The sequence below is a fragment of the Cololabis saira genome, chromosome 15 (genome assembly GCF_033807715.1).
Source record: "Cololabis saira isolate AMF1-May2022 chromosome 15, fColSai1.1, whole genome shotgun sequence".
Lineage (NCBI taxonomy): Eukaryota > Metazoa > Chordata > Actinopteri > Beloniformes > Belonidae > Cololabis > Cololabis saira.
Window position 1 is genome coordinate 39,103,984 of NC_084601.1, and position 14,940 is coordinate 39,118,923.

The 14,940-nt window shown below is 35.2% G+C and overlaps 2 protein-coding genes across 3 annotated transcripts in view; one reads left to right on the plus strand and one right to left on the minus strand.

Moving 5' to 3' along the window:
• styk1a (serine/threonine/tyrosine kinase 1a) overlaps positions 1-13,283 on the minus strand; it is a 28,403-nt gene extending 15,120 nt beyond the window's left edge. The window contains exons 1-2 of one of the 2 annotated variants that reach the window (XM_061741504.1): positions 13,062-13,283; positions 5,140-5,195 (exon numbers count right to left, since the gene is read on the minus strand). In XM_061741504.1, the coding sequence (XP_061597488.1) occupies positions 5,140-5,194 (55 nt within the window). In that variant the 5' untranslated portion in view covers position 5,195; positions 13,062-13,283. Of the gene's footprint in view, positions 1-5,139; positions 5,196-10,759; positions 10,828-13,061 lie in introns of those variants that run through there. The other variant, XM_061741506.1, reaches the window with a different exon arrangement.
• Positions 10,932-14,940, plus strand: part of LOC133460926 (chloride channel protein 1-like) — a 131,362-nt gene continuing 127,353 nt past the window's right edge. The window contains exon 1 of the mRNA XM_061741639.1: positions 10,932-10,982. Within this exon, the coding sequence (XP_061597623.1) occupies positions 10,932-10,982 (51 nt within the window). The remainder of the gene's footprint in view (positions 10,983-14,940) is intronic.

Consider the following 14,940-nt stretch of genomic DNA (forward strand, 5'->3'; position numbering starts at 1 on the left):
AGATTGATACACCCTACCCCTGTTATGTCCACTACCCCTACATGCAAAGAGGAATTGGGACACCACTACCCTCACGGGAACGTGCAAAATTTAGGGGTAGGGATGAAAAGTAGGACTGGGGGGGGGATTGGGACTGGGCCTTGATCTATAAAGGCATGATACACAGTCGGGTGTTAAAATTCAGGTAAAAACAGCATCAGAGGAATAACAAATGACTGTCAGCATTTACTCAACATAAACTAAATTATTTCGTTTTGGCCTAAACTAAAAGCCCCTCCGTTTGTGCAAACTGGTCAAAATCCGAACCAGACTTTTATGAAAACTTACAGAATACAGAATGGATCACAACGGAGTACCCGGAGAGAACCCACGCAAACACGGGGAGAACATGCAAACTCCACACAGAAAGGTCCTGCCGGGCCTGGGAGTCGAACCGGGGACCTTCTTGCTGTGAGGCAACAGTGCTAACCACCAAGCCACCGTGCTGCTCTCGGTCCATATATGATAGTTCCTAGTTTCTGCCATAACTGTTGAATGGTTTGACATACAGTAAAGCGTCGTGGGTGGTGTCATCGGACTTAGTTTTGAGTCCTTGAACATAATTGGTGCAAATTCTAAAATACATCTATTTAACATGTCTTAATGTTGTCAGGCTTTCCTTTAAGGTGGTTTTATTGCCTTATAAATGCCGCTCTTTCAATCACAAAATACATTTAAAAAAAACGTAAACCTGTATTTTTTAATGATATAAAATAGAATTGAGAAACTGTTTGTATTTCACATTTGGTTTAACTTGGTGCTGACGTCTTAAGTTTGTGTATCAAATATGAGACATGCTGCATTAAAGAGTTAAAACAGTGCTGTCTCATCGTACACTGTGTACCAGTTAAACTCTTTAACTTGGATTTAGCTGTTAAAAAAAGATGCTACAAATGGGAAAACTTTAGCATATGCCATCAAATTGTCTGTCTGTACACAACAGTTCCAATTCTGAAAGACGTATCCCAAATATATGACATTATTTTCAAATTAAGAGTGTCAGGGTTTGTGAGTATTCACATCCATCAGGTGAAAGGACTTTCTGAAGTCGTAGTGAATTGGGAGGAACCTCAGCAGCAAACTCTGGAGTTTTCTTTCCACAAACAAGTGAAATTCCCAAAAGAGAGCAAGAAATCCACAGCAACGACAGACACAACTGCAGGATTTGTTACGTAAGATTTCTGAACCCAGAGAAGTGTGAGTGATGCTCCGGTGATGATTATCTCACAGTCATTCAAGGCAAGTATAAATATACTTCACAAGAACAAATAACTTTAAAAAAAGAAGCTTTTTCTAATATAATACCGTTATCTGATGGATGCTTGGTATCGGCCAAAGCCCAAGTATAAAATGGTATTGGAGCATCTCCCAAACACACCTCTCTGCTCACATTGTTGAAGGAAAGTTTGTGTTCTGGTTTTGGCACATTCCTGGGAGTGGTGGGAATGTCTTGGAAGGGCATGACTCCTTTCTTCATACGTTAGATCAGATTTGACCTGAACTTTCCAGGAACTTTGTTTGAGTTGCCAGTTTTTGTGACTTCTACCATTCTCATTCTGTTAAGTTTGCTTTGTTTGTTAAAACCTACTGTAGTTTGCCTCAGACTAATCCTAGACTAGACCAGACTAATGTACAGGACTGTCTCAGATAAATTAGAATATTGTGATAAAGTCCTTTATTTTCTGTAATGCAATTAAAAAAACAAAAGTGTCATACATTCTGGATTCATTACAAATCAACTGAAATATTGCAAGCCTTTTATTATTTTAATATTGCTGATCATGGCTTACAGCTTAAGAAAACTCAAATATCCTATCTCAAAAAATTAGAATATTCTGGGAATCTTAATCTTAAACTGTAAACCATAATCAGCAATATTAAAATAATAAAAGGCTTGCAATATTTCAGTTGATTTGTAATGAATCCAGAATGTATGACTTTTTTTTTTTTTAATTGCATTACAGAAAATAAAGAACTTTATCACAATATTCAAATTTTCTTACAAATTACAAATCAACTGAAATATTGCAAGCCTTTTATTATTTTAATTTTGCTGATTATGATTTACAGTTTAAGATTAAGATTCCCAGAATATTCTAATTTTTTTAGATAGGACATTTGAGTTTTCTTAAGCTGTAAGCCATGATCAGCAATATTAAAATAATAAAAGGCTTGCAATATTTCAGTTGATTTGTAATGAATCCAGAATGTATGACATTTTTGCATTACAGAAAATAAAGCACTTTATCAGAATATTCTAATTATCTAAGACAGTCCTGTATCCCGTTTGTCTGATATTTATACCGTTATGAGAAGGATATCATGACCACTGTATAATATTTTAGATGCAAAGCATGCAAATACAAATGTAAGCTGAAACCTAAAAGGCTCCGCGTTGAAACTCCTCTCTGGGGTGTGACTGTGTAGCAGTGCAGTCAGACATGCAAAACAATAAATATGACCTGGTTTTCATCTGATCGCAAATGTTCAAAGGAACCCTTTTCTCCTTCCATGATAGTGAAAACTGGGATACCCAAAGCTTTGGAGCAGGTGTCAAAAAACATCATACAAAGCAGTATTGTGGAGTAAATATGTGTATTTCAAAGTCCAATGTATCCGTTTCCAAAGTATTTTTAGTCATCTGGTATGTTTCCATCATATTATAGTGTTTTTGTATCACAGGGAGTAGATGTTGTAACAGTAAGGCGCATGTGAAGGCTAAATTTGGATAAATCACTGTTCTCTGTATTTAAATCAACACGTACTTGTGAAAAGATAAATTTTGAGAATATTTTAGCCTCTTTCACACAGCAACCCCCCTATAAAGATGTACTTATGGAGCCAAATCAAGGCCAAAAGTTTTGCTAATTTGAAAATAAAATTTGAACCTGAAAATTCTTTTTTACAGTTTCAATTTTATTTTTTTCAGTATCACATCTTTTTTTCAGTTTCAAATCTTTTTATTTCAGTTTCAAATCTTTTTTTCAGTTTCAAATCTTTTTTTTTCAGTATCACATCTTTTTTTCAGTTTCAAATCTTTTTATTTCAGTTTCAAATCTTTTTTTCAGTTTCAAATCTTTTTTTTTCAGTTTCACGTCTTTTTTTTCAGTTTCACTTCTTTTTTTTTCAGTTTCAAATTTTTTTTTCAGGTTCAGACTTTTGGCCCCGATGTGGCGTGGGGGGCGTGGCATCAACTGAGAGGGGCGTGGCATCATGAGTGACAGCAGAACAGAGAAGGCGGGGGACGTTCCTCAGTCATGTTGCCTTCAGGAAACGTAGGTTGCAGAAGTTATCAGTAGAATTATGATTCAACACTGTATATACACCATATTCACGTGATTGGCAGTGGAAAAAAAGGATATTAAAGACACATTTCTGTTTAAAAAGCTGTTTTAGACCAACACAATTGCGCAGGTGCACTCGTTTTACTCCCATCCATCATTCATACAGGACTGTCTCAGAAAATTAGAATATTGTGATAAAGTTCTTTATTTTCTGTAATGCAATTTATAAAAAAAATTTAAAAAAAATAATGTCATACATTCTGGATTCATTACAAATCAACTGAAATATTGCAAGCCTTTTATTATTGTAATATTGCTGATTATGGTTTACAGTTTAAGATTAAGATTCCCAGAATATTCAAATTTTTGGAGATTTCTTAAACTGTAAACCATGATCAGCAATATTAAAATAATAAAAGGCTTGCAATATTTCAGTTGATTTGTAATGAATCCAGAATGTATGACATTTTTGCATTACAGAAAATAAAGGACTTTATCACAATATTCTAATTTTCTGAGACAGTCCTGTATGCCAGGCCGGATTATCCGTATTCTGAACCGGGCGAGCGCCCAGGGGGCCCTGCCAATGAGGGGGCACCAAATCAAGTTCTACCTGGACCAATATATGTCATATTTTGTTATTTTCTCTCTATATTTGCTGCAAGATGAGCAAACAGGTACAGTAGTAACCAATTATATAATAAAAATACTTAAAAATAATAATGATAATAAAATAAAAAGAAATGCGTTTAAGTGACTTTATTAATGTGCTGTTCCCTACCTTCACATCAGCTCATTCAGTAGGCCTGTTTAATTGTTTACTCATATGCTATAATAGTTTTGCATGTAGTCCTCAGACAGGCCATATATGATGGAAATGATGATAAATAACATGTGGTGTTACATTGGCATGTGAGTTTCATTCTGATTGGAGCATCAGTGTCGTCTATCTGTGGTGTTTCTCTTAGTTGCTTGCTTGTCTTACATTTATTTGTCGTATGAGTGTTGAGCATGTACTTCAGCAATACGTTAATCTATGGTCTTTATAACCATAGTACATTTCCCTTTTTTTAACCGTAAAATGCGGGAGGAGGGGGGCACTGGTGACCCTGGGGAACCCAAACTGAGTTAATCCAGGTCCGTTCATATGGTTGTATTGGTACTTCTCAATGCGGTAGAGGAAACTTTACGCATACCGTCTCCTTGATCTCACAAGGGCTCTGACATGATTGAAAAGGGAAACTTCTACTCTGCGACATTTGACAGGACTAAAGAATGTTTTAGACTGTTTCACCCTTGCTAAGAATTGTATCATATATCATTACACCTTAGCCTACTTAAGATGAGAAGAGAATTTGTTTTCACCTTCATGAATTTGACCCACATACACTTTTTCACCCAAGGACACAAGGAACATCATAAACATAAACGTTTAACACTTTCATACACTGAAGTCAATGTCATTTTATCCAGCAACAGTTGAGTTCAGCTTCATGACAGAGCAGATGGGAGATTTATAACAGCAAACCTTTGAAAAAGACTGTTCTGTAATTGGAAACAAAAGCAAGTCTGCTTCAGTCAAAGCATTTGTTTGTAGTCTAATCATTTTTGAGGCATCTGTCAAGCAGCCTTTATATTATATATACAAATAACAGTCTAGTTGTCACAAAGTTAAGTCATGATGACGGGAAGAAAGAAAACAGAACCTTTGCTGTGAAGTGATGAAATAAGAGAGGTGAAACAGAAAGGAAGACGTAGGTTGAGGAGCAGCAACGGGAAAGGAAGGGGTTTTGATGAGAAGCGTGTGTGTCCTTACTGCAGAGGTTATCGTCCGACGCACACAGATTATCGGCCGTGGAGTTGGATGACATGCTGGAGAGGAAAAGAGGACATAGCTATATCAGCATTACGATCAGCTGGAGGGAGAGATCAGCGTTTCCTCTGCAGCAGCAGACCAGAGGCCTCGGAGCCCACAACGTTTCGGAGCTTATGGCACTTTTCGTACCTACCCTTTTAGTACCTACTCAGTCCGCCTCGACTCGATTTGGTGCTTTCCCACTAGGGGTCTAACGTGCCGAGTAGATACTTTTCTGTATCTATTCTGCCGAGGTTCTCGCGGGCTGTGATGTCATCACACTACAGGCCACCGATTGGTCGGGGGGTTGGAGTCAGACGTCTGAGTCAAGATGTGACATCAGAGAAAGACTAGGGGTGTAACGATACACTAATCTCACGATACGGTACGATACACGATATTGAGGTCACGATAACGATACGATATTATAGCAGTATTTTTTTTAAAACCTTGAATGAGGAACATATGACTGGAAACAATTGTCTTTTATTTGAAAGACACAAAATACAAAACAATACTGTGCATTTGCCCTATTGTTACAGTTTGTAATGCTTTATAACTGTTTAAGTTTTAAAGAGAAAGCCAGGCCAACCATTTTCCACAAACTGAACTAAAAGTAAATGTCAGGTTTGCATTATGCATCTTCAGTTTCATACAAGTAAAAACTGAATAGTTTCTCTCATGTATGATTTGACTTTTTTCTTTTCCAGAATTTTAACAACTAAAATTAAATAAATAAATGTAAATAAATACATACAATTTTACATCATAAAAAAGATTGATTCATGCTCACCTTATAAGTGTAAGAGGAGATTTATTTTTGTTAAGAAGTTTATTTTGGTAATTCAGGGTTCATTATTTTATAAATATATTCTTTATATTCTGTAAATCAGGGACTATAATGACACTAGTCAGTTTATCTGTAGTGATTAGTCTGTTTTAGATTGGGCGGAGTGATACGCCACAGTACGGCACTAGGTGCTGTAGATGTTCTAAAATCCTACACTGTTGAGGGACATTAAAGTACACTGGAACTCAGCAGAAGTTGTCCCCATGTTTATCCTACTCACGACCCCAAAAAGGTTTAATTTAATAAGGTAAGACTTAACTCTACACCAGACTTAAAAGTTCAGAGCTCTAAACCCCGCTAGAGTCCCGTGATCGGGACCGCAAAACGGTACTACTTTCTTCTGAGCGGAGGAAGATTTTGGTCCGCGGGTCGAGGCGCGGTCGGCACGCGTTACTAGTCAACACAATAGATTAATATTAATAACCCAATATCGCGATACAGTTTGTCACCTCCACGACACGCTTCGTGACGTTTTTGTATCGCAAAATTTCGTGGCATGATATATTGTTACACCCCTACGAAAGACAGACTCTAACGGCGGCTTCTTGTTCATCTTATTCGACCATTAACGGCAGCAGAAGTCTGTTTCATGATCCAACTCTGAGGTGCAGATGTTCATAAACCTGGTGCTGAGGAGAGAATTAAAAAGGGATCTAGACGGGCGATAAGGAACGACCAGATCTACCAGGAGCTCTGTCTCTTCATAGCTGCTCACGGCTCCAGCTGACTGTCAGCAGCGCCGAGACTAACAATTAAACAAAAAAAAGCGTAGCCGCTTGAAGCTTCTCGGTCCGTGAACTTCGCAGCCATCCGTTTTTTGTTTTGAAATGACAAAATAAAAATAGAGATATACCGTATTTTCTGGACTATAAGCCGCACCTGTATATAAGCCGCATCCGCTCTATTTAAAAAAAAAAAAAAGATATGCAAGCCGCAGATATTTATGTTAGATTAGATATTTACTACATGTACAGAAGGATTTTGAACTGTAAATGATGTACACGTTTGTACCTAAATAGATCCTTTCCTAACAGTGTCTTTTAACACGGCAGCAATTTTGCTGATTTAAAACTGGACCGAACCAAGAGAAAATAACCGCTATTTATTTATCTGTTTGAAATCTACTTCTATCTGTTTCTATCTGCTAAAGAAGAAGTAGTGTATTCTTCTTTGCATTTATTTTGTCTTAGTTTTTATTTTAATTCCGGTTAGCACTCCACCTAGCGGTGGAAGAAAAATCCACAGAATAGCCGCACCTTTGTATAAGCCGCATGGTCAAATAATCCGTTTCCCATCTTTTGTTTTGATAATAAAAAACGGAAAACTGATCATTATCCATTATCCGTTATCCGATTGCATTGATGTGTTTGAAAATCGAAATTGGGAATTAAAACAGCAAGTGGAAAACTCTTTTCTCTATTTCCTATTTGTTTCCAGGGGGGGGCAGTATGTTAGAGTTCAGTATATGTTATTGATTGGACGCTGCAGCTGAACGGACTGTCACAACATCACTGCAGTTTCATGACGGAGTGAAGACAGATTACAGATTAAACTCATGTTTCACTCCCAGGTTTCATATTTGATTTATTTTCTGTTTCAACATTAAAAAAAATCTAAAACTGTTAATTTTCAATCTGATCAACAAAAGAACCAGAAACAACTTTATTCATTTATTACTGCGCATGTGCAACCCCCCCATCTTCGTTTAGATCACACAATCAAATACGTCACAGCAGCTTCGCTCCAACCTCCTACTTCTGCTCCAGGTGCTGATTGTTATGGAAAAGAAACCAAGCCGAGTTGAGTCGAGCTGAGTAGGTACTGGTGTAAAAGCGCCATTAGAGGCTGAACGAAGCAGTTAACTTTGTTCTGCAGGAGATGTAGAAACGCTGTTGTAGTATTGAGACATTTACACATATGAACAGCTTAATATTGAGTTTCCCATATGTGCAATTAATAGCTATATGATTATATTATAAAAACTTAGCAGCGATCCAAAATCTATTAACCTTAAAAGTTGAAACAAGGCATCTCTGATAAAACCTTTGTAGAAAATGTTTTCTCCCAATAGTTGTTAAACGTTTTTTAGTTTTATTGATTTTTTTATTTCTTTTTATTGACATTCAGCATTAGACATTCATATCCGGCACATCATGTATGCATACATCTGTTGTCTGCGCTAAATGTCGGAATAATGTTTTTGTTTTATGTCCAAACAATGAAAAGAAAGACAAACTACTATGTAGTAGTTTGTCATTGACTTGATAAAATAAAATCAGGCCGATGGAGCGTGACACAGTTGACCCAGTTTTCCCAGTATGAGGTGAATTTCTCCAATTTATGATTAATAAATGCCGTTATCTTCTCCATTTTATAAATGTCCATTGTAATTTCCATCCATACCTTATAAAAGGTACGTATTTTAATAATTGCTTTAGAAAAAACTCAAACCACCTTCATGTTCAAACCCCAAACACTCCTTTTTATCGGTTTATTTTTTGAACTCTTTCAGTCTCTCGCTGTTTCTAGGATGCCATCATCATCTCTATTTTGTGCAGGGGGTGTAGCACCCTATAATGTAATAATTTCCTGAAAATGTAATAACGCCTGAAAATGTAATAAAATTTGCACTTAACTCATTCGAAAATGTAATAAAATCCAATAATGTAATAACTTCACCAATAATGTAATAAAATATCCTGACTGATATTGTAATAACATTTTTACCAATAATGTAATACCTTATTACATTATTGGGAATTTATTACATTTTTAGGTGGGTCTTTTTTTTTCAAAACTGATAATGTAATACTTGACTGATAATGTAATATACCACATTTTCTGGACTATAAGCCGCACCTGCATATAAGCCGCACCCACTCTATTATTTTAAAAAACAATTAAAAAAAGATAAACAAGCCGCATCCGCACTATTTAAAAAAAAAAAAAAAAAAAAAAAGATATTTAGCCGCAGATATTTAAGTTGTTAGATTAGATATTTACTACATGTACATGTTTGTACCTAAATAGATCCTTTCCTAACAGTGTCTTTTAACACAGCAGCAAATTTGCTGATTAAAACGGGACAGAACCAAGAGAAAATAACCGGTATTTATTTATCTATTCATCTGTTTGAAATCTGCTTCTACTTCTATCTGCTAAAGAAGAAGTAGCGTATTCTTCTGTGCATTTATTTTGTCTTAGTTTTTATTCTAATTCCGGTTAAAGCGCCCCTAGCGGTGGAGGAAATATCCACAGAATAGCTGCACCTTTGTATAAGCTGCATGGTTCAAAACCTATGAAAAAAGTAGCGGCTTATAGTCCAGAAAATACGGTATATGTTCATTTTCAGTTCAGAGTTCTACATTTTGTGTTTTAAGTATCTAAGAATGTTATATACACTGGATTTGAAACACCAGAATGATTATTGGGTTAAATTGCAGACTTTGAGTACCATGTAATAAATGTTATTACAATATCCGTCAGGATGTTTTATTACATTATTGGTGAAGTTATTACATTATTGGGTTTTATTACATTTTCGAATGAGTTAAGTGCAAATTTTATTACATTTTCAGGCGTTATTACATTTTCAGGAAATTATTACATTATAGGGTGCTACAGGGAGAAGTGTGTTTATACTACCCTGTCGGTCGAATTTGTTTAACAAATGTTGTCACAAGTCAACAACCACTGACCTCATCAATAAAACGTGCTTGTGAGTTGCAATTTAATTGGCTCCTTTTTTTTTTAATCCTCTGACAATCAGTAGTCGAGTTGAGGGGGGATGAGGGGTGATGGCATCCCCCCTGAAATAAAAACAGTCCAAATCATCCCCCCTGTAAAACTGCCATCCCTCCTTTCCATCCCTTATGTCATTTCATCAATGAATGTGGTTTTACTGCTATTTCAACATTTAGAGTCATTACCAGAAAAATAACTTATTTGACAATTTTCTCCTGTTTCAAGTAAATTTCCACTTGAAATAAGTAGAAAAATCTGCCAGTGGGACAAGATTTATCTTCTCATTACAAGCAAAAAAATCTTGTTCCATTGGCAGATTTTTCTACTTATTTCAAGTGAAAATCTACTTGAAACAGGTGAAAATTGTTGTTTTTTTCCAGTGATGAGTCTCTTAAAATAAGTAGAAAAATCTGCCAGTGGAACAAGATTTTTTTGCTTGTAATAAGAAGATAAATCTTCTCCCACTGGAAGATTTTTCTACTTATTTCAAGTGAAAATTTACTTGAAACAGGTGAAAATTTTCAAATAACAAGTTCTTTTTCTGGTAATGACTCTTGTTTTAAGTGTAATAAGATTTTTTTTCCTAAAATGAGACATTTTAACTAGAAATAGGACAAATATTGTTATTGTGAGTTTTTGCAGTAATCCATTTTACTTATCCTGTTAGGGAGAGAATCATATTGATAAGTTCAGAAAACTGTTTTTTAAGTGTTTTGATGTATTTGATGTAAGCCCAGTGGATATTTAAAGCTTACAGAAGGCTGCATTTAACTGCTGCTATGTCATTCCTGCAGTATTTCTGCAGCTGTTTTGGTCACTGCTATTATTTGTAATATATTATATTATTTGGAATCAGCACAAATTATCTGTCCCCATATGAGAAAATCCACCATCCCCCCTGATTTTTTTTTTTTACAACTCGAGTACTGCTAACAATAATTTAAAGGCTTCTTTCAGTTAAAAAACAAACATAGTTTACATATTTACCTTGTTGTTTCCAGCTATCCAAAGAACTGTTTTGCCAGCCGCGGCTGGAGACATGTCTGGTGTGGTTGGTGACGTCAGGGAACCGATATACGTTACAATACAGGTGGAACATGGTTGCGATTGAACCTACGTAGCAGTAATAATGCTGTATCACTGTCATCCGTCACCACACATGACGGAGGGCCCGCCCACGTCCAGGACCCGCCCTGACGGAGGCATGCTGGTATGTCGGCATTTCTTTCAGGTATGAACACAAACAGAAGTGACACACGGCTGCTGCTTGCCCTTTAGACGGCATCGTTGTCACTCAACCGGTTTGCCTGCATTGTTTTATTTTTTTCACATTCATTATCCTTCAGTAATTCAGGATAATGGCCTTACGTGCACAACAAAAGATCCTGCGGTTTCATGCAGACATGCTAGGGTTGCCACCTTTCAGAAATAGAAATAAAGGACGCCCTGATTTCAGCAGCGCAGGAGCCAAAAAAAAGCCCCAAAACTTCTAAACTGCATAAAAATGTGTTTATTTTATATGAAAAAACAAAATGCTTTGATTTAAAGTTTAAAGTGCTTTAATAGCATTGAACTTGCATGACTGTAGAGACAGACAACCATACTAGCAACTGAAATAGCCTCCTATGCTACGTATGTCCACATCAGCCCAGATGTATAATATACATACAGGTGAAGAATATGGTGTAAAAGTTAATTTATTTCAATAATTCAACTAGAATATGGTGTAAAAGTTAATTTATTTCAATAATTCAACTAGAATATGGTGTAAAAGTTAACTTATTTCAATAATTCAACTAGAATATGGTGTAAAAGTTAATTTATTTCAATAATTTAACTAGAATATGGTGTAAAAGTTAATTTATTTCAATAATTCAACTAATATATGGTGTAAAAGTTAATTTATTTCAATAATTCAACTAGAATATGGTGTAAAAGTTAATTTATTTCAATAATTCAACTAGAATATGGTGTAAAAGTTAACTTAATTCAACTAGAATATGGTGTAAAAGTTAATTTATTTCAATAATTCAACTAGAATATGGTGTAAAAGTTAATTTATTTCAATAATTCAACTAGAATATGGTGTAAAAGTTAATTTATTTCAATAATTCAACTAGAATATGGTGTAAAAGTTAATTTATTTCAATAATTCAACTAGAATATGGTGTAAAAGTTAATTTATTTCAATAATTCAACTAGAATATGGTGTAAAAGTTAACTTATTTCAATAATTCAACTAGAATATGGTGTAAAAGTTAATTTATTTCAATAATTTAACTAGAATATGGTGTAAAAGTTAATTTATTTCAATAATTCAACTAGAATATGGTGTAAAAGTTAATTTATTTCAATAATTCAACTAGAATATGGTGTAAAAGTTAACTTAATTCAACTAGAATATGGTGTAAAAGTTAATTTATTTCAATAATTCAACTAGAATATGGTGTAAAAGTTTATTTATTTCAATAATTCAACTAGAATATGGTGTAAAAGTTAATTTATTTCAATAATTCAACTAGAATATGGTGTAAAAGTTAATTTATTTCAATAATTCAACTAGAATATGGTGTAAAAGTTAACTTATTTCAATAATTCAACTAGAATATGGTGTAAAAGTTAATTTATTTCAATAATTTAACTAGAATATGGTGTAAAAGTTAATTTATTTCAATAATTCAACTAATATATGGTGTAAAAGTTAATTTATTTCAATAATTCAACTAGAATATGGTGTAAAAGTTAATTTATTTCAATAATTCAACTAGAATATGGTGTAAAAGTTAACTTAATTCAACTAGAATATGGTGTAAAAGTTAATTTATTTCAATAATTCAACTAGAATATGGTGTAAAAGTTAATTTATTTCAATAATTCAACTAGAATATGGTGTAAAAGTTAATTTATTTCAATAATTCAACTAGAATATGGTGTAAAAGTTAATGAAAATACGGTACAAATCGTGTCCCGTATTAATTCAATACGGGACGCAACATTTTTTCTCAAATAAAGGACAATTCCGTATTTTACAGGACGGGTGGCAACCCTAAGACATGCAAACTATGACATTAAAAACGCACAGAAATATCTATCAGTAATACAATCCTACTGAATTTGTGCAACACTGTGATGGAATCACACGTGTTACAGGCTGTGGGGAGGCGTATAAACATTTTTGAAGGCACATACTGTAGTAGTTCACACATAAAATTTGAATTTAGTCAAATTGGGATGTAAATTATATTAATTCTTTTGTCGTGTTTATTCCTGAGTTTCGAGCACATCTTACCTGGCCAGCTCTCTGTTCAGGTGTCAGTCTCTGATCCTCGTATTCCAAACATTGTTCGTCGTCCAGTTTGCCAAATAAGTGCAAAGTGAGATAAATTCCTGCCCCTTTGGTTTCAGTCAGTTTGTCAAAAATAGGAGAAATCCATGCGTAGACACATTTCCACTGAAGATGGAAACACTTTTCCTGTTCTGCTGGCACCGGCCTGGTGTAATCACACTTGTTTTTCTCTCGCTCTCTCTCTCTTTCACACCCTGTCTCAGCTTTGCCACACCCACCCCCACTCCAACACTCCACTCACACACTTTTTCCGTGTACCATCACCACCTGAGCGCGGCTTGCACTCAGCCAGAACTGCTTTTGCTCCACGAGACATTCGCATGCTGGATGAGAATTTGAATTGGAAATCAGATGTACATTATACAAAGATAAAAATATCAAAAACAATTGCTCTGTTACACAAAGTAAAGGATTCATTGGACAACAAAGCATTGTACATTTTATATAACACTCTGATTGTTCCATATCTGACCTACTGTGTTGACGTTTGGGGAAATGCCTGTAAAACATTTATTCAGTCAATTTTCATTTTGCAAAAAAGAGCCATGAAGGGAGAAAAAATACATTTTGTGTCCTGAAGATGCCCTAGATTCCCAAAACACAGCTTTAGTTTTTAGTCAGCCACGCACCTGCTGTTTATCATTGCAAATGCCTGTTTTTCTGTGAGAAAGAGCCTGGTTCTCACGGGATTTCGGTCCCTGTGAGCCGAAACTTATTTTGAGAGTTTGCGGACGGGGGGGCAAATAGGCCTTCCCCCCCCTCCGCAAGGTGTTGAGGGAGAGGTATAAAGATGCGGTAGCCGGAAGTTCGGATTCAGAGTCTGCTGTGGGTTAGTGCAGAACGCCCGGCGCGGTTTTTTTTTCCTTGGCTTACTCAAACCGGACTGTCCCCGGCTCTCCAGTCCCTTTGTCGAGGTAAGATAGGCCTTAAAAAACCTTTGTAGTTGTGTGTGATGAATATTGCTCAGCCACTTGCGGGGGGTAACTTGACACTTTATCCTAGCAAACGAGTAATTTTGTGTGTACAGCCATTGCGGGGGATAACTCGACAAATTATCCTAGCAAACTGCTGGTTTTGTGTGTACTGCTATCTGCGGGGGATAACTTGGCGAATTGTCCTAGCAAACTGGCAGTTTTGTGGATGTCTTCTATGTAAATGCTTGCTTTTTGCTAATAAATGTATTCATATCTTATAGCAAAGGCGAAGTGTGTGTGTGTGATTCATTTTGGTACAGCCGACCACTCCTAGAACCTAATTGAGATTTCTCCCAAAACAAGTCATAAGAATAATCAGTAGAAAACGATATAGAGATCCAACAAATCCATTATTCCTTCAGTTACAATTGTTGAAATTTCATAAATTAGTAGATTACAGTATTCTGCAAATTATGTTTAAAGCTCATAAGAAAAACTTTACCAATCAACATTCAGAAAATATTTGAAAAAAGAGAAAGCAAGTATAACTTAAAAGGATCAGATTTAAAAAAAAAAAAAAAAAAACAAGATGCAGGACTAAATTGATGGAACATTGTGTTTCTGTGAAAGGAATCAGTTTATGGAACAATCTGAATAAAGAAAACAAAGAATCCAAATCAAACATTACATTCAAAAGAACAATTAAAGCCAGTATGTTAAGTAAATATAATGAAAAATGTTAGTTAAGTTTGATTGAAATACCCATAGTCGGCGGTAATTTTATTTTATTCTAGTTTTTTATTTACTTAGTTGTTGTTTTTTTAATTTTCAATTTATGTTATTTGTAATTTTATTTTTGGGGAAAAAGGGGCAGATTAGATAAGATTCTTCTTCTTTCTGCTCCCTTT